General features: G+C 47.6%; 1 protein-coding gene across 1 annotated transcript; it reads right to left on the reverse strand.

The window, feature by feature from the left end:
- Positions 1-1,159: 1,159 nt before the first annotated feature.
- Positions 1,160-12,394, reverse strand: LOC119389016 (monocarboxylate transporter 12-like). The gene is made up of 2 exons (XM_037656311.2): positions 11,679-12,394; positions 1,160-1,297 (listed from the first exon to the last, which is right to left on the reverse strand). Exons 1-2 carry the CDS (start codon positions 12,256-12,258, stop codon positions 1,167-1,169), a joined length of 711 nt encoding a protein of 236 aa, XP_037512239.1. The 5' UTR covers positions 12,259-12,394; the 3' UTR covers positions 1,160-1,166.
- Between the last annotated feature and the right edge of the window lie 12,052 nt (positions 12,395-24,446).

The following is a 24,446-nucleotide window of genomic DNA, read 5'->3' on the forward strand; positions in this document are numbered from 1 at the left end:
GGAAAGAAGGGAGCGGGAGGGGGGGGGGGTGGAGCGGGGGGCTGTCTGTCATGTGCTTTCCCCGCGATGTCCGCGCTGAAGTCACAGAGCATACGAAGGTCCCTTCGCTCGCTGCAGCGGCCGCTGTTTGCGAAAGGAGCTCGCAGTTCAAACAGAAATATGTAACAACTGTGACAATTCGCGCTCGTCCTGTGTGTACCTCTTCGTTCGTTTCGTGCGTCCTGCTTTCTGTTTGAGCAGTGCGCTTCAAGTGTCATGCTGTGACGCTTGATAGATCGCGCTCGTCCTGTGTGTATTCTTTTCGTGCGTCCTTGTCGCTTGAGCGACGCGCTGGATATTTCGAGCTGGTTTCCGTTCTTCGTGTTACATTCCAATTTGTTGCTATCGCATTCATTGCTTCGCCGTTGCGGCGAAACTGCCTTTTTTCTCTGTCTCTCAATCTTTTTATGTCTTTATTCCCGTTATTTCTTTCTATTTATCTCTTCGTCTTTCTTTCTATCGCTTTTTTGTCTCCCTCTCGTTCACGTGTTCGTTTTCATTTGAAACTCGCAACTGCTGTACATGGTTGTGGGGCTTGCCCGATTCCTGTGGCGCACACCAACTTGACGAGTTTTCTGGTGGCACCGCACAAACTACGGCAAGCTACGAGAGCTTCGCTGTTAAAACCGGCCAATGGCGGCCGGTCTTAGGTGTGGATCGGCAACCGGCCCTCTGTCTAAGAGACTGGCCGGGCCCGTCTAAAACTGCACGGGTGGCAACCCTATTTGCAGTCCGTCGTGACGCCTCACGCACAGGTTCGTGTTGGGCTCGCACGAGCGTTTACAACGACGAAAGTCAGGCGTGAGACGCGAGGACGTGCACGTTTCGCTTACAGAACTTCTTGCATAGCTTCCCCAGCGTTGCACCTTTGCACCTGATGCTTGAAACGGAGTGTAGAGGCTGACGAATTCTCGAAAGAACATTAAAGACGACATGCCAATAGTCACACTGATCCTGCGGCAATACGCAAATAACTTGCAGTATGACCGCAGAATCAGTGTGACTATCACTGCATGCGGCAGCTACTACATATAAAAGACGTAGATAATATTCAAAAGCACTTATGGATGGACACCGAGCAGGTTGAGATGTCCAACGCGCTGTCTGTATTGGGTGATTTATTCAGGTCAGCGTTTATTTCTTCTCTTTCTTGAGTCCAGAAACACTTGCAGGCCAAGCAAAATCGCCGCAACCAAGTCCACTGCCCCATACATCCTGTAGAGGCTGTCGTACGAGCCCTGCGTGTCACGGAACGCACCTGCAATGAAAGTGGCAGGATGCAGGGCAACATAAAAAATTTTATTCATAAATGCTCATCTCTTATGTTTTAGCGCATGGAAAGACGAGGACGTAAGAAATTGGCCGCGTATCTGCGTGCATCGCTGCAAATGTCGTCTAAAGACGATAGAAGAGGCGCTGCATGAGATATGGACGCCATCTGGCAATACATCGGGAAACATGAGTGCTGTGTTGCGGGCTGGTAGTCCCGGTGCAGCAGCAGGCGAAGACCGGTGGTGACCAACGCGACCGGCGGGGACGCCGGCCAGCCCGAACACGCGGATTGGCGCGAAGCGCTGAAGCAGAAGAAACGTCCGCACTCAACGAGTACTCTCCACACACTCTTTTATTTACACGTCGCCTGGGTAAAACAGCAATGCCAGAGCGGCGACCCATGGCATTCGTACATTGCAATACAGAACCGAAACCGAAACACAACAATGAGCTCGTACAGAGGGCACGGAGGAAGGCAAGTTTCAGCGCAGTCGCATTTTCAGCGCAGCTTAAGAAACTAGGGTCTTTAGGGGGGGGGGGGGGGGGGGGGATAGGAGATCTCCGTTCGTTCCGCGTTCGTTCTGGCGGTGTTACGTCACAAAAGTGGGCGGTCCGAAGCTCTCTTCCGCCGAGAGGAAGAGGACAGCCAATCGTCAAGCGCTGAGCGGCGAGCTTTCCGGAAGTAGACGCGCATCGCTTGTCCTCGGCAAGGGGACCGTATATTTCGCCTTCTAATGAATACAGTTGTTATACGAAAAGATATTGTTTTTCTTTTCAAGCTCAAATAGTTTCTGAAACAGAAATAGGTCTGAGCGCTGATATTTGTTGGTGTTAGTTTTTCTAACGGTGCTGGCTATGTGAAGCCGCGCACGCGGAAAAAAAAAGAGAAAAGTAGCGGTTGGCGCAGTTTTTCAAGATGTCGTCCCACCGGATTGTCTGGCTTGGCTCCCGGGTGTCGAATCGTCAAAAGGAGCTTCCGCTGGCGTTTATAAAAGAGCACTCAGAGATACCTACGCCGTCGTGCCCACTGGGGCCGTCGTTTACGTGTGAGGACCGGGACGACACGTGGCAGTAGCTGGTAGCGCTTTTGAACTAAGAAGTCCGTGCGCGTAAGACCAGAGCCCAGTGGCAGGCCCGTTCATTTTGTTCGCACTGTTCGTTTCGAGAACAGAAAGCGACGCCGCACTCGCTCATGTCTTCAAGCGCATCTCGCACCTCCAACCGCAAGAGAAGCACACGTCGCAAGCGCCATTTTCTCAAAATCAGCTGTTGCGGCAGCCGCAACCGCCGCATCATGCCGCGCGAAGCCGTTTGTTCGCTCGAGAGAACGTGTGCGATCGGTCTCGCGCTCCGTTCGTTTGTAGCAGACGACATGTTCGTTATGACGGGGTATGACGTCACCAAAAAAATAAAAGAACAAGCAAAAAGAAAAATGGCTACGCCCCTCAGAGAAGTGGTGTTTTCCGGCTTCGGCCAATCGCGTGCGCCGCCAGAATGGGTACAGAACGAAGGGCGCAGAACAGAGATCTCCGATCATCCCAATCGTTATGCCGCGATATGACGTCACCAAAAAAGAAAAGATCAAGCAAAAAAATAAAGAAATGGCGATACCCCTCGGCCTTGAGTGGCATCTCCCGCTTCAGCCAATCAGCGCGCTTGTTCTTCCAAAGGAAAATGAACAAGCGGAACGAACAGATCTCCGATCGCCGCCTAGAATTACGTACGTATGCATTTTCTATTAAAGGAACACACCACCTAATACTTACCTAGTGATGTTGAGCCTCAGATATGCGTATAATTTGCTTTTTGATCGACAATGTACACAAGTATGAACCTAGTCAGCCGTTCAAGATGGCTGGCCTTTGGGCAAGTGGTTCAACTTTGGCCGAGTGGCTGAATCGAGTCACGTGCCGACAAACAGAAAGACAGACCAAACTTTCTCCGTTTAAGTATCCCAAGAAAGACTATCGTCTTTAAAAGAACGCACGAGGACAGAGCGGGTTTTATAGATGCCTCCGTGAAAGCTTTGCTATGGTAGAAGGAAATTTTCCATTAAGATAACGACTGAAGTGTCGCTAGCGCTTAATATCAAGTGGTTGCGACTGCTTGCAACGCCCGAGCTGCATTATGACACGATCGCTTTAGTCTCGCTTTGTGTTATTTAGATCATTTCGTGCCCAATGACTGAAACGATTATTTGCTTTCCTCTCCTTAATTACCCAATTATGCGTACTGAATGCGATGTTATCGCGTTGGTCCCGAAAGTGATCGTCGGCGAATACGGCGCTACACTCGCGGACAAATTTTCTGGGCAATGACGAGAAATCTTCGGTAGTGGAGATTATGGCATTTGCTTCTAGGCGAAGTGGTCAGACGTGGCATATGTTTCGTAACACCGTATAAAGTTATGAGTGCGCTGTGTGAGTACTGTATAGCATTTGCTTTGTTTGCTTTGACAGCCATTTGTTGCTAAAGTTCGGCTCAAGTTTAGGAGGCGACTACACGGAAGATTAAAAAAAAACTGAAAAATGGACACTCGCCTGAAGACGCTGAAGCCATTTAGCTTTTGGGCACGCGCAAAAAGCGCAACACTCTCATGCGTACAAAAACGCGAAAGGACAACAAATAGAGTCAGAAAAAAAAGATACGCAAATATATCGCTGGTCTGTGCCGCGTCCTCTCTCAAACAGGTGCCTGTAGGAAATGAAGGTTTTTTTTTTTTTGCATTTCTTGTGTAGGAGACACGGACGCGAATTTCGGACGACATTAATCAGCGGTAGTTCGCCGTGAAGCGGTTACGGTACTCGGCAGCTGACCTGATCGTCGCACCTTCAATCGCGGCCGCGGCGGTTGCATTTCGATGGAGGCGAAATACCCCCAGTTTTTATTATTATTATTATTATTATTATTATTATTACTATTAATATTATTATTATTATTATTATTATTATTATTATTATTATTATTATTATTATTATTATTATTATTATTATTCATTGCCAAAAAAAAGCTGTCCGCTAGTGTGACAGTCAAACTGGTAAAAACTGAGCCCTTTATGGGCTAACCCGTGCCCGTAATACCAGACAACCACAAGTCATCGTACGTTCGGGCGTTTCCGTTGGGGATCGCGTAATTTTCAGAACGGACTCGACTGTACGCTTAGTGCGCGCATTCTTGGTAGAGCATACGCCCAGGTAGCACAAAACGGATAATTGACGTTTTATAAACGTTTATCCGAGACGTTAAAAACGTTTAGAAAACGTCACGGAATAGAAGCTAAAGGTCTAGAAAACGTTTTATATCTTGTCTAATGTCCGGCTAGAATCCGTTTTTAAGACCATCTAGAAAGCGTTTTTAATACGATCTAAAAACGTTTTTAAGACGATATAGAAAACGTTTTAAAACGGTCGCAAAAAATCCCATTTTTAAAACAGATAGAAATATTCCATTGCATCATCTTTGAAAAGGCGTTTTCTAAACGTTTTTAAGACGATCTTGAAAACGTTTTAAAAACGTCGCAAAAAAATCTTATTTTTAAAATAAAAATATCGCATTGCATCGTCTTTGAAAAGACGTTTTCTAAACGTTTTTAAGACGTCATACGGGATCTCTTTTCTTTTAGCTGTTTTGTTTTTGCGCATGCAATTATAATAGTGCACGTTTTTAGGAAGCCCTCTCTGTTACAGTAATTACAGTTACTTTATCCTGTAATTACTATTACAGAGTGAGAGCTAAGTAGATTCACAGACAAAAGTGGTCATGTCATAATTTATTATGTAAAACAGCAACGATTCCAGTACAGCATAGAAACGTAAAAACCACAAAATGAGATATAGCATGCGACTATATAACATTATTCAGAAGCGGCAAAAGAACGCAAAATATCGCGCTAATTAAAATGCAGCTATATAGCATCCAACCTTCAAGAACACTTTGTGTTGCACGATTGATCATTCGCAGAATTCTTGTCAAACAACTAACAGTGCAATATGACAAAATTTAGGATCTGGTACAGCCATTCTGCAATATGTAAGCGTCGTCCCATTGGCTTTATTTAATCAAACGCAAGGATGAAGTGAAGAGAAATCGCCGAAAAGGCAATGCCGCTGAAGCCAACGACTCGACAAGGGGACTAGTTTCCGTCAGGCAGGGGCGTAGCCAGAAATTGTTTTCGGGGGGGGGGGGGGGGTTCAACCATACTTCATGTATGTTCGTGCGTGCGTTTGTATGTGTGCGTGTATAGAAACGCGAGTAAAATTGAAAATTTTCAGAGGGTGTGAACACCCCCCTGCCCCCCCCCCCCCTCTGGCCACGCCCCTGCCCTCAGGGCCCTGATGAAGGCAAGCATTCATGATGCCACGTTTCCTCAACGCTTCATCTTCCGCTGAACTTTTTTCCTATTGGAAGAAGAGAGAGAAAAGACGGGCTAGTTGGTTAGGTTGCATAATGATAATACTGCGCACGCAACACTAAGACACAGACGAAAAGTTCACAAGGACCAGCGCTGACTATCAACTGACATTTATTCAATAAGAAACAACATTATATACTCGCTACAGGCACCTAATGAACACTGCGCATGCGTAGAATGGCATAGCGTATTCTTTTACACGAAGAACATTAAAGCATCTAACATACACGTTGCACTATCACATCTTGTTTAGCAAGTCAATTTCGCTATCATTCAACGCTACGGATGGATGACTGACACACATGTCTTGAAGTCTAGAGATGTGCCAAGCTTCTACAATCTCCCTTGTTGTCTGATTAGGATGAGTATACAGAACATCAGTTTGGTTAAACAAAGGACTACGCAAACCCGCAGAACAACTTGCACAGTGCATTGCTAAATGTGTTTCCGGCCTTCCTTTCAAATTGGCCAGGTGCTCCCTTAACCTAACATTCAAGCATCGGCCTGTCTGACCGACATAACACCGGCCACAATTGAACGGAATCTTGTAAACTACATTTCGTTTACACTAACCACCCGGTGATCAGCTCGATTGGAACATTTATTCTTGATATCTCTAGGTCTGTCATCGTACAGATTATTTACAGCAGGATACACGCCCCCTACTTTGTTCTTTGCCGAGAAAACTACCTTGACACCATACTTAGCTGCCACCTTCTTAATTTTATGGGAAAAACCATGCATGTAGGGAATCACCGAAATTTTCTTAGCATCCTGGCATCTTTGCACCTCTCTTCCCGCGGATTTCATTTTCTTCAATAGCCTTTCACTTGCAGTTAGCAAAATCTGGGTAGGGTATCCAGCCTTTTCCAGCCGTAACTTCTGCTCTAGGAAAGATTCATTTAACTTGTGCTCGCACGTTTTTGTTAGAGGTGAATGAAAACATCCCATCGCGATCCCGTTTTTTATTATTCTTGAATGGCAGGAAGCATACTGTAATAAAGGCTTTTCCGTTCTCGTGGAATACTTCCAGCACAAATGGTCTTTTTCAAAAATGAGCTTAACGTCCAGGAACTGTAAGCAGTTATCAGTGGGTTCTTCGTATGTGAAATTTAGGCCTTTGCCTCTTTTTCTGAACGTTTCCATCACAGATGATGTGTACACATCCCATTCCGTGTTAACGCCCAAAATCAGATAATCATGAACATACCTGCATATTTTTAAAACTTTGTTGTCCAAATCGGTATACACCAGTCTGTTAATGTTGCTCAAAAAAATTGTGCTTAGTACAGGGGGCTACTTTTGATCCTATGCACACCCCATTTTTCTGACGGAACATTCTATCTTTAAACTGTACAACCGTGCTTTGGAGGTACATGCAAAGTATTTCAAGAAACGTTTCCAGCGACATTCCACTGCTATTGCGAAAAGAAACTTCATCGTTATGTCGTTGAAAACACTCTTTTACAGACTGTAGTAGAGCATCCTGCGGCAAAGAATAGTATAAGTCTTGGATGTCAACACTGAAACCTTTGTAGCTGCCTTCTTTAAGGCCAGATACATAACGTACCACCTCCTCAGAATTCTTGATGAAAAATGGGTCGTTAGGTGACAAGGACGCTAGTATTTTTTGGAGCCTCCTATCGATGACCTCAGTAACATAAACATCGAACTCGAAGAGGCAAACGACGAAATGACCAAAGCCACAATTACGGAAGCGGATGATCTCCTATGTGGGCCAGAAGTGCGTTGCACGGAAGTGGTGTACATTCTTAGAGACGTAAGAAAGAAACTTGGCCTGATTTCGCAAGTTGTAGCCGTCCTGCGGACTCCGACATTCTATGTAATATTAGTGCCCGTAGTCGCTGCTGATATCACGCTTCTTCTGCTCGCTTTTACAGTTGTGGACTACGCCGAAGACAAAGGAATACCGCTGAACTTAGCCGCAGTGCTCGTAAGCTGTCAGTGCGCGGGGGGCTTTGCTGGCCGCCTCGTGATTCCCTTGATGTCGGACAGGACGCCGAGTGGACGATGCGTCATCGGCTCCAGTAGCGTTGTTCTTATTTCCATGTGTTTTCTGGTCATGCCACATGTGGTGAGTTTTGCGGCCGTCGCAGTGCTTACGTTCGTCGCTGGTGCCCAGCAAGGTTACCTGGCGACAATCAAGACAGTACTTATCGCCGACTACATTGGTGTGCACCTGGTGGCAGTGTGTTGGGGCATCACTGGCTTGCTCTCAATGCCGTTGTTATTTTGCGAGCCTGCAATAATTGGTCAGTCCACTAGTATTTATTATTGATTAGTGTGACTGTAGAAGTGTAGGCTGTGGGAATTAGGAGGGGGACATGCCGATTTACAAAACTGCCTACTTCTCAAACATTTTCTATTTGAACTTGGTCCGCGTTATGTTTAGAGCGAATGCTCTACTCCTCCCGGTAAAGACACAAAAACACGTCGTTGCGTGAATCTAACCTTGAAACCCAACCAAGGTCAATAACAGCGGCGAGAAAGCCTTAGCGAAACACAAGTGCGGCTTGTTCGCGAAAACGAACAGCGGCTCAAGGGCAGCCTTTCGTGCCGCCACCACCAAAGGCGCTGGCTGCATCCATGTTGGCTGCGTGCTCGCCCCTAGAGCGCCGACGGCGTTGAGCAGCATCTATGTGCTGCCTTGTATTGCAACACGCTGGCTCCCTTGTCGCGAAGCGTAGCTGGAACGTGTAGACTTCTCGTCGGCATTTCCTAGCCCAAAACATGCAATAAAGTTAAATATCTGCAAACCAATGGTGGCACCCTCTCCCAATACAAGGAAGGCCGAGCTGTCGCTCGACAAACTTTGTTTCGCCACCCTGAACGACGATAATTTTACAGCGAAAGCTGTTATGAGATCATTTCACCGGCCGTTTTTGGCGCCGTAGTTGTCCGCCGCCGCCGCCGCCGCCGCCGCCGCTGCCGCCGCCGCTGCCGCTGCCGCTGCCGCCGCCGCCGCCGCCGCCGCCGCCGCCGGTGTCCGTAACCAGTATCGCTCGAAATAAGAAAAAAAACTAAATAAGGAAAAAATTCCAGGATGGAACGAGGTTCTCTGCTGGGTCCTCTGCGTGGGAGCCCAGTATTCAACCTCTGAGCCATGCCGGTGCTTGAAACTGCTTTGCTAAAAGGTCCTATACAGGCTTCATGTCGGGAAGGAACCACATTAGCATATGCAATATAGCGTGGTAGAAGAATAAAATAAGCACCAAGCGTAGCACAACGCGATTTCTGTAAGCTGGCGTCACACAATGCGAATTGCGCAACGGTCAGGTTGTTGAATGCTTCCAACCCATTATAAAGGACCCTGCCATAATTCTTCATCATCAGGCACAGCATCAACAAAGTGCGCATAATGCCTTACATGGGTTTAGCAGGTACCAACGCTCTCCGTAGAATGAAAATATGGCAGAGTGCCTGCTGGCCTACTTCTCAAAAATTACAATTATTTATAGCGTAGTGGGTTCCTCGCAAGTGCACTTGGATTGGTTGCCTAGGAAGCCCATAAGCGCATGTTACACTTCCTCTGGGTCTCAGTAAAATTACAATGATTTATCGCGTAGTGGGTTCCTCGCAAGGGCACTTGTATTGGTTGCCAAGGAAGCCCATAAGCGTATCATCCATTTCCTCGGGGTCTCAGTAAAGTTCTTCGCTCCCCCCCCCCCCGTCTCTTTTCCACGTCAACGTATGTTATACAGCATGACGGGAGAGGGAAATAGCGACCGGGCGTCACCCAATGCAAATTACATACCTGGTGGGCCGTTTAAAGATTCCAACCCATTACAAAGGGCTGAGCCACAATTCTTCATCGTCATCAGTCGTCGCGTGAACAAAGTGCACATAATGCCTTACAGACGTGTAGCTGGTGCCTCGCTTCTCCGCAGAATGAAGAATAATGGCTTAGTAGGTGCTTCCAAACTTCACAAAAATTGTGATTTATGGCGTAGTGGGTACCTTTCTAGTGTACTTGTATTGTAGCCCCAAGAGAGCTTAACGGGCTCTAGAAACGCCGCTCTTCCAGCTTTCGCTGTGACTGTGCTGCGGTTTTAGCGCAGGCCTGGCGTTTTTTTGGTCAGCGAGCGTGCTATATAATTTAGTCAGGTACAACAGCAGCAGCAAAGCCGTGGAGCAGGGGTCGGCAACCTTTTGAGGCGGAGGGCCGAGTTGCATGAAGACGACACGGCGGGGGCAGCACGCAAAGCGGGGGAAAGGGAGTGCTTTGTTGTTGTGTTTCCGTCTTATGTTCTTCTGCGACGTGTATATATGCGCATTTCGCGAGAAAATGAACTAGTTGTAATTCAGCGCCTTGTGTGTACTTGGTATAGTCGTCTTCGTAGTTGCGCTGTGGTTCACCATGCATCACTAACTCGCCCAATTTTTCATTTTACGAACAGAAAAAATTGCCCGAATGGACAATACCCTACAAAACAGGAATATAAATTATATTTATGTTCAGCACGCATGTCAAAAGGTTGCAATTTAAAAACTTAGGTTACAAGCAAAAAAAAAAACCTTTCAATGCGACTTTTGGTGCTGGCCATTCTTAGGCCATTCACAAATATCTACATCAAGGTTGCTCACCTACAGACGCAGATATTTGGGGGGGGGGGGTTCATCGGTTAGACGGAAACGCAAGTTTAAATTGGTGAACTTCGTTCTCGAGAGAGTCTGTTTCTAGACGCATTAACTGCCGAATGGTCCTGTTATCATGTATGTACTGTTGTCATGGCTGGTGCTAGTTTTTTCAAAGCCGAAAACTTTGAGTCTGTGAGGCCAGAACTCCGCAGTGTCTTTCGCGTCAAATGCTCTTTGCGCTCATCGTCTGTCTGCAGATCAGCCATTGCCAACTGGTACATATTCCCACTTTAAAAAGACTTTGAAAGAATGGGATATTCTTGAAAACCAGAAAATCTAACGTGGAATTCCCTCTTTAAACCACGTAATATTGGACAGAGCTTTTTTCTGCGGGAAGCGGTGTGCTCGTATCTCCCTCAAATTTTTTTGCAGCAAGGGAGGTGACAAAGATTAGACTCACTAGTCTGCTGTGTGAACAGGTTGAAATTCATCTCAAGAGCCTTAACGTCTCTGAGCTTGCCGGACCCGAGTTTCCCTTTTCCTTCGATTAAGGTCCTTCCCTGACATAGCATTTCTACCAAGAATATTTCTTTCCCCTTTTTTGTACCTGTGCAAAGAGACGAACTGAAAACGTTATCTGGCTAAGTGTGAAGATGGTGCAGAATGCCAACTGTAACAGAGCTTTATTATTCCTATTTAGCCCCATTTGCGGTCAAAACTGCCATGTCGGCATTTAGATAGAAAGTGACAAGGGGATGGGTGGTTGTTCTGACATCGTGCCGGGGCCGCATGCAGCCCGCAGGCCGCAGGTTACCGACCCCTGTGGTAGAGCATACGCCTCTATGCAGGAGCTGTTCATATCGACTTCTGCAACGCGCGGAAACTCACCGCTATTCTGAATACACCGCTATGTCACCTGCTTCTGCTAGGGAATGCGAAAGCTTTGTCTAATCTCAACTGTGAACCATATAGGAACTGCTAGGTCTCTGGGTGCCGCTTACCTCTATCATTGGCCCCGTCACTTACCCGAGATCAATGGACAGTTAACGCAACCGTGGGATGTTAGCGGGCAGGTAATGTACCCGTGCTTCGTGTGATGCTAATCTAATGTACCCGTGCTTTCTCGCCGCTGTTATTGACCTTGGTTGGGTTTCAAGGTTAGATTCACGCAACGACGTGTTTTTGTGTCTTTACCGGGAGGAGTAGAGCATTCGCTCTAAACATAACGCGGACCAAGTTCAAATAGAAAATGTTTGAGAAGTAGGCAGTTTTGTAAATCGGCATGTCCCCCTCCTACATTCCCACAGCCTACACTTCTACAGTCACACTAATCAATAATAAATACTAGTGGACTGACCAATTATTGCAGGCTCGCAAAATAACAACGGCATTGAGAGCAAGCCAGTGATGCCCCAACACACTGCCACCAGGTGCACACCAATGTAGTCGGCGATAAGTACTGTCTTGATTGTCGCCAGGTAACCTTGCTGGGCACCAGCGACGAACGTAAGCACTGCGACGGCCGCAAAACTCACCACATGTGGCATGACCAGAAAACACATGGAAATAAGAACAACGCTACTGGAGCCGATGACGCATCGTCCACTCGGCGTCCTGTCCGACATCAAGGGAATCACGAGGCGGCCAGCAAAGCCCCCCGCGCACTGACAGCTTACGAGCACTGCGGCTAAGTTCAGCGGTATTCCTTTGTCTTCGGCGTAGTCCACAACTGTAAAAGCGAGCAGAAGAAGCGTGATATCAGCAGCGACTACGGGCACTAATATTACATAGAATGTCGGAGTCCGCAGGACGGCTACAACTTGCGAAATCAGGCCAAGTTTCTTTCTTACGTCTCTAAGAATGTACACCACTTCCGTGCAACGCACTTCTGGCCCACATAGGAGATCATCCGCTTCCGTAATTGTGGCTTTGGTCATTTCGTCGTTTGCCTCTTCAAGTTCGATGTTTATGTTACTGAGGTCATCGATAGGAGGCTCAATTGTAGGAATAGGAATTGTTTCGCTGACTTTTTCCACGCATGTCCCTCCTACAGGATGCTTGACCACACCGTTTCTCTTCCGACGACGGCAGCGATGCAGTGTAACTAGTCTCGGATGTCGGAGTAAAAGCGTTAGAGGAACAAGATTCAATGCAACGCCACCAGCCAAAAGCAAGGTGCCTCCTAACCCGTACTTTGCGGCTATGCTGGACAGAATAGATGGAGCGATGATGCCTGAGAGCGATATTCCTAAATACTGAATTCCTATGGCCACACTTCTGTACTTCTCAAAGTATGACACAGTGTAGACGGATGTGGCGATTGAAATGAATCCGGACCCACCTCCTGAAACAGAAAAGGGAGCGAGATTGAGAGATTTTTTAAGAAATATGGTATCGAATTAATCGACACGTCAGCGTTTGGTCATGCTTGTCTACTATTTTTAATTTTCGATAGTGCACTGTAGACAAAGAATGAGAAAGAGGATGAACACGGAGGTGATCTCCAACGTCCTCACTTACATGAAGTCCTTGGGAAGACTTGCACAATGTCTCGCGCAAACTCAAAATGTGTCACCACGTATCGGGAAGCGTCGCATACAGTTTGCGTAAACGGGAAAGGACTATGTTGTAAAGAGAACGTTGGTATTAGCAAGGGCCCGAAGCAGCGCTGCTCGCTGTCCCGTTCTTATTCATGCTGTACATAGTGAAAATGGCAAATGTGCTACGACGTAGTTATATTGGTTTTAATCTCTCACACAGACAGACCTGATGATATGATGATGATATGATGGCATGATGATAAAGCAGGAGCTTCCAGGTTTATCTTATGCTGACAATATTGTCTTATTCGCGGGCAGCCGATATTATATGGAGCAGCTCGCGGATGTATGCGGAGAGGCGGGTGAAGCTCTAGGTCTGTGATTTAGTGTAACAAAATGTCGATTGATGGTATTCAATGATCCCAATGATCAGGTGGTGCTATACAGGGTCAGGAAATACCGAACGTAAGATAATGTGTGTGCCTCAGTGTATGGGTAAATAAGGGTAATAGATACATGGAGGTACAGGATAAAACCACGGAAGCAAAGGGGAGGAGGGATGCTGAAATAAGTTGGGCTTTCAATTGATGATCTTCTGTTGTATAGTAACATCGATTTAAGTAAAGTAAACAAGGAATTAGGCCGAATAAAAACAAAACAAAAATTGTTTCTTTTCGAGCTTGGTGACACTCGGGTCACCGCCCTGCTTTACATTTATTTTTTTTATTTGTTTATATCACCCTCAAGGTTTCTACTTTAGAGAGGGGAGGAGCATGCTACAGAGTAAAATGAGAAAGAACATTCTATGCATTAAGAATAATGAAACTTGAACAATCCACAGAATTATACAAAACAGATGAACTAATAAATATGTCAACAGGAAATAATATAATGGTAAGCGTAATGCATGTAATTGATGGTCAAAAATTAAAACAAGAAAGAAGGCAGAGACGAAGAAAACATGGCATATAAATTTAAAAGCAGAATTTCACAGTATCAAACATGTTTAAAAAAACAAACTTAAAGCGTGAAGTATCGGTGACAGCAGTAGTTCATTCTGGCAGCAGATTCCATTCGGAGGTGGTTCTTGGTGTGAATGCATGTTGGTAAGTTAGGATTCTGCAACATGGAATATGAACAATTGGCAGGTGGTCAATTCTAGAGCATATGAATGGAGGGAGTTTAACGACCTGCTCGCAAATGATATTATTGTGACAATCGAATTTACGAAAAAGTGTGAGTCGGGCTATTTTACGCCGAATATTAAATTCAAGAAGGTGAAGTCGGGACTTTATCGTGGTACTAACACTAAATTTGCGGTTATAATTAGATAAGGTGAAGTCAATATAGCGGTTATGTGCTGCTTCGAGTTTGTGTGTTAGTGTAGTACTAACCAGCATATTGCATTGATGGACGAATGTACGTAGTGTAAAACAGTTTTTTAGGGGAGGGGGGTTCTATAAACTGATAGCATCCATCCGTCGCTATATTTTGCGATGTCTCTCCCGCTTTTGGCACTCCGTAAAAATGTAGTTAAGGTAATACGCGCAGTGGCATGTCTCCAACCTTTGTGTACTAGCTTCAGATCATTGACCTTGTCCTCTGCAAGACTATGCGGCAGGAAAAGACATCCTACCCGAATGCTGTCGTTGCAGCAACTACATGTGATAAAAAGATTTCCTTATGAAATCAAACCTCTAATTGCCAGATTTTTTACCTAAATTCCGACAGCATTTCTGGAAATTGTTTAGTGTACAAGGTGCCCCAGCTAAATTTAGCCAGAGTTTCAAACTATGCCGATGCACTCAGTGACGACGCGATCAAGGCCACGTTGCTGACTATTGCATGGAGTGAGTCACACTATTTTTGTGTTTTGCTTGATTGCTTAAATAGGCTTATTTGTTAACTAGCATTTGAAGCAACGAAGCTGGGCAAAATATTTCACTGAGAAAGTTATAGACCGGTGCGCAAAACGACCGATTAGAATGTTCTACCTTTCTATCTATTATGTAGCAGTGTTTTTCTGCTTAGTAAAGATGCCCACGAAAAAAAAGAATACCACGTGACACGGCCGCTTGCGCGCTTAGCGCAACGCAATTGCAGGGCTCCCTAACGTTCTGCAAGCAAACGACCATAGCATTTCGCCGGGTGTGCTGCTTCGACAGGGCAGCGATAATGGTGGTGGCTATTCGATGACGCTCGTTTTGCTAGCGGCAGCGTAAGCAATGAACCGTTCTCACAAATCACCGCGAGAAAAGGAAATTGTATATACGCAGAACATTGGGGACCTCTGCAATCGCGGCGCGCAAGCGGGCATCTCACGTGGTATGCTGTATTTTCTATCATTTCTAACAGTGTTCTCAATCATGCGGTTTCCTGAATTACCTAAAGGTAACTCTGGCACTGCGATCATTCAGCCAACATGGGAATGATGGGTAGTGTTAGGTTTTGGCCGCTCATAAGTCGATAGTGCAGACGGGACGGGACGGCGCGGCACGGTACGTCGTACAAAGCTTCTTTCTCGGCTCTCCCCCTGCCTGGTCTTTCGCTGTGCAATTATCAAGAGAAAGCAAACGGCTTCCTTTGAGCAAGCTTGTCTACCCCGATGGCCGGCATGGGTTGCGGTCAAGCGACCGTTCTCAGAGGTCGGCGGCCCGAATGTGTGGGAAAATGAGGAGGACATCCCCGGCTCTATGCCGTCGCTCGAGGCGGCAGTATGCGTGACCCCACCAACTACCGACATGTGCTTTCGCAACAATGCAAGGTCGAATGCGTGGGAGGTAGGGTCACGCAAACGCCTTTTCTTTCCTGGAACCATTTAACGACTGGCTTCGCGAGTTCAACTCGATGAGTACGGGAAAATGGCGTGAATGCACCTGGGCTAAGATACCGATGTATTTCGACCGTGAGAATCCCTGAGAGCGTGGGAAGGAGAGAGAGAGCCATGATGGGAAAGAGTGCCAAAACGCCTGTCTGCGCTGTAAAGACACTGCTGTCGAGATTAAGGACAGCCCAGTAGGGAGTGGCTTAATCTGAGGATAAACAATTTGGATAACAGAAGGTTGAGGCGGACCAGCAGTGGCCACCTCCCCTTTTGTTTGTTACCGCAAGGTACTTAAGACTGGACGGAATTCGTTTCCTTTCAGTCTAGGCTGTAATCACCTAACTGATCGATCAGTAAGACTCCGTACGATGCAACTTCTGTCTGGGCCGTAACCACTTGGTGGTCGAACAGTGAGACTCGGTTCTTCGTATGTAGTAACAGTGTTCTAGGCTCTAACTTACGAAAAGTTAAGTAGAAGAGTAAGACTCTGTTGATGTCAATGTTATCATCAGTGAGCTTCGGCAAGATGTACATATGACGGTAAATATTTCGCTGCAATATACCTTCAAGTTTTTATTACCTCCAACCTGCCTCCTGCTTCATCGACGTCGATCATCTCCTTGACGGGACTTCAACCCACATCAAGGAGAAAACGAACAACAAGAAAAAACATAACTGGCGCAGTCTGACAGGGATCGGCGAGCTCTACAGCACCATACACTGGACCAGCACTGAGAAGACCCGAGGGGCAAGGCATCAAACAGCCACCAGCGGCAACGTCGTGACGATCCCACAGCAGTCAACTCTGGCGCCGTGGAGGAGATCCAGGAACGACAGAGCATTCAGCAAAGGGTGAGCAGGATTTCTTACGTCTTTCTCAGGTTGGCATGGCAGTTTATGTGTAGAGCACATGGTGAGAACACGCGGGGGTGCTGAAACAATGGAGTCTAATGGAGATGAAAGTGCGAGTGTAGCGGATATGGATCGGAATCGAGAGCCATCAAATAATGATAGTCTAAATTCTGACAAATCAGCTGAGGCGAGAGTGCCTACTGAGAGGCAAGAATCGATGCAGCAGGCATCTCAGGTTTTGCCGTTTTCAAATGAAACGAGAACGGTCGAACTTGAAATCCAAAGGCTCAATCTCCAGATTGAATAGGAAAAGCTATTGCAAACTAGAATGAACGCGGAACGTCTCAATGGCACGTTGTCCAACTCTGGGTCGGAGACGGGTGATCAGAGGCGACGTTGTTTCGATTCTGTCCAGCAATGTGCAAAAGTGCTGAAAGGGTTCCGCCTGCCGAGTGACGCGGATGTGCCATTATGGTTTGAGGAAGTAGAAAGACTGTTTGCTACTTATCAAGTACCGTATGAGACTCGCGTGCATTTGGTTATGCCAGCACTAACCGAACGAGTCCGTTACCTACTGCCTAACCTCAACCCTGAAGAGAGTGCAGACTACGAGTCAGTTAAAGCAGCAGTACTGACGGAACTGAAGCTTTCTCCGGCAGAGTATCTGCTGAGGTTTGAACGAGCGGTAAAGCGGAAGGAAGAGACGTGGGCGCAGTTCGCGTCGCGTGTGAGAACTTATTTCTCATACTACCTTCAAGTGAGAGAGGCCGACACGGTAGAAGTGATGGCCGAACTCATGGTTGCTGACCGTATAAAATCGGGACTCATTACGGAGGGTCTTGAGTATGTGAGATTAAGGGAAGGCGAGGGATGGCTTAGGCCAACCGAGATCGCTAAAGTGCTCCAAACTTTCGAGCAAGCGAAAGGGAAAGGTTGTGCTTCAAAGCAACCAACTGTAGAAATGGGGCAGAAGCCGGCGACACGAGTAGAGAAAGGGGCTCTGAAGTGCCACTTATGTCACGGCTCAGGCCATTTCGCTAGAGAATGCCCGAAGTCTAGTGATCAGGAGAGCAACCCCAAGAAAGCTATCGAACCAAAGCGGAAGGTACAAAAGGTAACGTTATCCCATGAGACGGAAACTGAAATACCTGATGGAGTACTTAGCGCAAAGGTGAAGTCTCTGAAACACGAGGGTCAAGGCACAAATAAACTGCAGTTAATTGCTGTATCATGTGCAGGTATAGCCGCAGATGCGATTTTGGATACGGGGAGTGAGATAACCGTCATTCGGGAGAGTCTGCTTCCGCGTAGTCTAATAGAGTCGTGTGGCAAGGCGAGATTGGTGTCTGCTTTTGGTAAAACGATCGAGGCAAGGCTAGCTACGTTGCCAGTCAAATTAAATTCGCAATGCCCACGAACTATAGGTGGCGCGCCGTGCTTTTCAAGATGGCGCCAGGAGGAGGGTCAACCCGTTTGTTAGCATAGGGACAGATAGGACGTGCGGAGGTACGGCCCGTGACACTTTCACCTGATGAAGTCATGAGCTGCGCTGAAATGAATATGAGACCAAAATATTTTCCCAAACCATGGAAAGTGCTAAGTAGTTGCCACCTAATTATTTGCTGCGGTGTGAAAGGTTATACTTCAGCTCTGTTACCGTGCATAACGATGCTTTGCGAAATCCTGTGCGTGCTACATAAAATTGCATGAACTAGAATTGACGTATGAGCTGAATGGCACTCCGAGGTAGCACGTACCGAGCCTGCGTGACGGATTTGCGGCAGTAGTAGGCCGCCAGCGAGTAGAGTCATCGCTGCTGCACGGGACCACATGTTTAACGTCGTGATGGTTTGCAAATATAATACGCCGTCGTCATTACTTGCGCAGTCGGGAACGCGGAGTTACGTCTTCAACGGAACACAAGCATTTAACATCCCATCCAGTAGCGCTTGTGTCACAGCCATGCTGAGTCTCTAGCCGTGTGCAATTCACTTCACTCGCATGTTGCAGGCTCGATCAGCACGATCGAAACATGAATATCGAAAAGAATGCACACGTATGCTTTTCGCAACGTCGAAGAAGTTAGCCGAGAGGCGTGGATTGTGGCCGTGACGGCACGTTCCATGCATCGCTCTAACCATTTCGCTTCGCTGGTCGAGCTCGAGGGTGTTGGCGGCATGCATGCGGCGCTCCATAATATCCACAATAATTGCGATACATGCAGTGCACAAGAGGAACTATGCTTTTATTTCGATCTCGCTCAAGGATACTATACAATAAATACAATTAAACTGACTTACGAGCGTGAAAGAACATTAACGCAGGAGGGGACGTGAAGTGCAACTCGCTCCTCGTGAGTTAGCAGCTGATCGCTCATCGTCGCTGTCACTCTCGGTGCTTTCACAGTCTTTTACGTCCAGTGAAGAATCCTCGTCGTCAAGATGATTTCTTTCAACATCACTGCTGAAAGCAATCTGAAGGATTTCCTCCGCCGAACGACTTCGACCACTCCGCGTCACCACGTTTACAATTAGAGAGACGTCTGGGTGCTGAGAACATCTTGCTCACAGACCGGTAAACAAGCAAATCGCTTGCAGTGTGCTGCCGCCTGTCAACAAACGTACAAAAACAAGCGGCGCAGCGGTGGCTATGAAACTCAACACACTGGCGAAAGGACGGCGTGGAAAGCGTTCGCTCCATGAAAGGCGTCGAACAGACGCGTCCTCGAATGATTGAAACGTCGGTCGCACGATTCGTAACAGCGCTTTGCTGACAAATGATAGAGGCCCTATGTTAATGTATCGCCAACTTGAGATCGCTCAGTTATACAAGAGCACATCGCGAGCCCGCGCGACCTCCCGCGTACAGTGTTATGGGACTCATGCACTGCAAGAAACACTGACTAATGCTATATGCAAGTAAAACAGGCTGAGCTTCAACTGAATATGCCAGATGATAACATTTAAGTAACCTACGTGGCTACAGAAAGCCTCGCGAAACTGATAGTATATGTACGCTGTGGGCGAGCATTGAAAGCGCGAGTTGTCACGTATTATCACGAAAACTTTGCGTCTCGTAAGAACGAATCAGATTTTTCGTGTCACGGAGGGCCCGGTTTGTTCACTGATGCAGGGAACATGCAAAGTCGTAGTGTTCCATTTTTTGCCAACGCGTTAACACTGAGGCTAGCACAGCCGAACAAGGGAGCGACTGCGCAGTGCTGCCATTTTGTCGTCTACTAACCCTCCTCGAGAGGACGCTCCTGAATTCCGCTTGGCGGCGCGACAGTCTATGGGCATTGCGAATAGCCCGCGAGAGGTTACGGAGCCTCAGAGCGTCGACCTACTCTGCGCGTTAACTGATGAGCTCGTCGAGGGCACAGATTGTTTGTTGACCGAGGAAGATTGGAAACTTTTGGTGAAGGCCAGCAGCCTTCTGGCACCCTGTCGAGCACCGGCCGAGCCTGCTCATGAGGCAGAACAAGTAGTAGAGAAACCAAAAGTAGTGGTCTGCAATCTTACCTTGGAGGAGAAAGACGTTTCCGGGGAAGATGCGCAAATTGATGAAGGGGGAAAGTCTCCCGTGTGAATACCCCTTAAAGGGCTGTTTATGGTTCGATGTCGCGCCGCGCTCACGTAAGACCATACACGTCAACTTCATCGACGAGAGGTGCATGCTACAGCTCGCTGGGGAGTATAGTGTCATAGCATGTTCACAGTCATTCCTCCCTAAGACCTCAATCGATTAGAATAATCTACCTGCATCATTAGTAACCATCACCGATCCTATTCGTTTTAAGAATGCACTAATAGTAAACTTGCAATCGCGAATTGTACCAACGTGTATAGCTATTATTGGTGTAGATTGGCTCTTTAGTGTATTCTTTGTGTATTGATTTCCATTGTCTGTTAATAAAGTATACTCTTTGTGTGTAATATTTACTATTATGTAGTATTGTTATCTCCACTTTAATATGTTTAAGTAATCCTGTATTTATTTTGCTGTTAACCTGCATTTCCGCCCCTCCCCTCTATAATGTACAAATGTACCCTGAGCGTTTCATAAATAAATAAATAAGTAGGCGCGAGGGTGAAGAAGGAAGCGGTCGGGCTGTGAAAGACGAAGCAGTTCATTGCGTGAACTTGCTCACAGAAAATGAAAAGTTACAGTACAATCAATACACTTTGTACACTGATAGCGGCAATCACAGTCGTCGGTAATCTGACGAGCGGTAAAGAGCGTCGGCGTTTATACATGTGGCACCGAAGATTCCAGCGTTATCGTTATCGAAGCCAATGGACGCTGAACTGCAGAGATCCATCCTTTTTCTTCACTACTATCGTGAGTGGCGTCAACGGACTCTCCGATGGTAGTGTGGCTTGATCACGCACTATTCCGTCTACTTGTAGTTTTATAGTCTCGCGTTCCGGTGCAGAAACTCGGTATGAGCTCGGACTGAGTGGACGGGCATATTGTCCGGTTATAATGCGTTATATTGCGCTGTTTAGCAAGAAGGCTCTGTCGAATTCTTGACGACGACGGCGAGAAGCAGACCCCGTATTGCTGGAGCAGTTGTTCGAGCTGTTCTTGCTTATGCCTTGAAAGACTCGGATTGACCTCGAGAGCTCGTTGAGGAGCCTGGTTCGTCGAAGAAGGTTTTGTAGAATCTGCGAAGGCAAAGTATTGCTGGCGTCCACAATTTCTTCGATGTAGGCGACAGTCCTGCCTTTGTTGACATGCTTGTACTCGTTGCTGAAATGAGTGAGCATTACCGTTGCTTTCTCTCCACGCAGCTCAGCTGCTGCTCTTGCGGCTCAAATCTCGTGGTTGATCAACAAGTGGTGGTCGCCTTCAACGATGCCTTCCAGGTCTGTTGATTTCTGAGTGCCGACGCAAATCATGACGCTGGAGTGAGGGAGAATGGTGCCTTGTTCTTCCAGCTCAGAAGAGGCATGCTTTCCTGGCCGCTTGTGAGGCGGTGGTGCTTTTTCTATGGATAGTATTAACGACTCGGATCTAAGGTCGATCACTGCACCATGAGGGCTTAAGAAGTCCATACAAAGGATGACATCTCTCGAGCGACGCTCTAGGACTACCAAACTCGAGGGATAAATTCTGTTGTTTAAGGTAACTCTTTCTGTGCAGATTCCACGCGGCGTTACTAGGTGACCTCCAGCAGTCCGGATGCATGGGCCTTCGCAGACGGTCTTGATATCTTCATCTTCGTGGAGAACGGTCCACTGGCGACAGAGTAATTTGCTCAGGTGCCGACTAGAGCGACGACATTGTGGCCGTCAGTAAGGACGTTGATGTTAATAGTGCGTCGTCTTGCATGACGGCTAGGCCTCTGATCACGGCTGCGTCGGTTGATTCCGCTGGTACTATGCGACGTGGTCAGGTATTCCAGCGGTGAAGGTTCATTCTCAGGGTACCGCTTGGTTGGCGCATTGTTCTTATGATTTCGTCGCAGCTTCGTCAAGGGCTGCGGAGGATCGCCGTTGTTGCGACGAACAGCAACTGCACCACCATCGGTTGCGGCCTTTAGTTCTCGGAGTACGGGCTAGATGACAGGACCCGGGTGGGGTCAGTGTGTGATGGGCATTGAGGAGAGGCGTAGCGGCCTGGCGACGGCTTCAACAAGGTCGTCAATGGGCGGGGGGGGTGGCTTCACTTTCGAGATGTAATCGACGATTCACGGGGCCGTTCACCCCGTATGGACGCGGCGCATAGGTGGAGATACCGCGTAGTCTCATCTCGCGGCGTTGGCAACGACGGCAGGTATGGCCAGCTTCCCAGCAGTGGTAGCAGTGTACGGTGGTGAGGGCCGCGCCGCATGTCGGTCTTACTAGGTGCGTCGCGCTGGCTGACAGGCCTGCGCAACGCACCAGGGGCGTCGGAGTTGGCTGCGGTGTCTGGCGAGGGAACTGCAGCGGTGCGGCGTCTTTCGTCAGGCTTCTCCTGCGCGTGGGCGCGGCGAACTGCAGCAGCGTAGCTCATAGCTTGATGCTGCGGCTCTGCTGGCTGGGGAATGTCCAGCGATTGCTGGATCTCCTGCCGCACGACGTCAGCAATGGAATCCACATGATGCTGCACTAAAGGTAAGAAAATTCGCAGCTTCTCCTGCACAGGGCGTTGGTTCCCAGCGCTTGAAAATCCCCGCAACGCGTCATGGGAATGCGACTGTTGTATTGCCTGATGCCCATTTCTAGCGCCTTTTACAGCGAAAGCTGTTATGAGATCATTTCACCGGCCGTTTTTGGCGCCGTAGTTGTCCGCCGCCGCCGCCGCCGCTGCCGCCGCCGCCGCCGCCGCCGCCGCCGGTGTCCGTAACCAGTATCGCTCGAAATAAGAAAAAAACTCCAGGATGGAACGAGGTTCGAACCTGAGCCCTCTGCGTGGGAGCCCAGTATTCAACCTCTGAGCCATTCCGGTGCTTGGAACTGCTATGCAAAAAGGTCCTATACAGACTTCATGTCGGGAAGGAACCACCTTAGCATATGCAATATAGCGTGGTAGAGAGTAAAATAAGCACCAAGCGTCGCGCAACGCGTCGCACAACGCGAATTCTGTAACCAGGCGTCACACAATGCTAATTGCGCAATGAGTAGGTTGTTGAATGCTTCCAACCCATTACAAAGGACTCTGCCATAATTCTTCATCGTCGTCAGGCACAGCATCAACAAAGTGCGCATAATGCCTTACATGCGTTTAGCAGGTACCACGGCTCTTCGTAGAATGACGAAAAATGGCCCAGTGCCAGCTGCCCTACTTGTCAAACATTACAATGATTTATAGCGTAGTGGGTTTCTCGCAAGTGCACTTGTAGTGGTTGCCAAGGAAGCACATAAGCACATGATCCATTTCCTCGGGGTCTCAGATAAATTAGAGTGATTTAGAGCGTAGTGGGTTCCTCGCAAGTGCACTTGTATTGGTTGCCAATGAAGCACATGATCCATTTCCTCGGGGTCTCAGATAAATTAGAGTGATTTAGAGCGTAGTGGGTTCCTCGCAAGTGCACTTGTATTGGTTGCCAATGAAGCACATGATCCATTTCCTCGGGGTCTCAGATAAATTAGAGTGATTTAGAGCGTAGTGGGTTTCTCGCAAGTGCACTTGTATTGGTTGCCAAGGAAGCGAGGCTGGTGCCTCGCTTCTCCGCAGAATGGCGAATAATGGCTTAGTAGGTGCTTCGCAACTTCACAAAAATTGTGATTTATTGCGTAGTGGGTACCTTTTTAGTGTACTTGTATTGTAGTCCCAAGTGAGCTAGCTTACAACGTGCTCTAGAAACGCCGCTCTTCCAGCTTTCGCTGTGACTGTGCTGCGGTTTCAGCGCAGGCCTGGCGTTTTTTCAGAGGGGGGCCATACTCCGCGCCCTTCTTTCTGTTATTTTTATGTAACTAGTCTGTTGCACGCGTAGCCGCTGCCTTGCGCAAGCCGCGCCCTAATGTCTGGGAACCTTCGAGATAATTATAGAATCTTCTTGTAGGCCGGAGTGCGCAAACGCGGACAGTTGAGATTATCCTGGAACTAACGCGGCCACCAGCGATAAGGCCTAGAATGTTCGATGCCGCATGCATAAATGCGACGTGCCTTACTTAAGGATCAGATTATCGGCGGCCGATGCTCTGTTCGCCGCTATGAGTATACAGCATGCCTTGCTTCCAGTCTGACTTCCCGTTTCCCGGTCACAAGTTTGGCCGAATAGAGAGTTACGTATTTCCGAGTTCTGCTGGAGTCTTCTTCGCCGTCATGACCAGATGACAATAGGAATAAAATGTAATTTTTATTAGACTGCTATAAAAGGGGAGCCAACACTGGATCCGCAATGCACGTTAACCCGACATGATGCATGTACCATAGGAGTACGTACGCAGTGTTTATTGGTTTGTTTTAAAATTCGATAGCC

The sequence above is a fragment of the Rhipicephalus sanguineus genome, chromosome 4, assembly GCF_013339695.2.
Source record: "Rhipicephalus sanguineus isolate Rsan-2018 chromosome 4, BIME_Rsan_1.4, whole genome shotgun sequence".
NCBI classification, from domain to species: domain Eukaryota; kingdom Metazoa; phylum Arthropoda; class Arachnida; order Ixodida; family Ixodidae; genus Rhipicephalus; species Rhipicephalus sanguineus.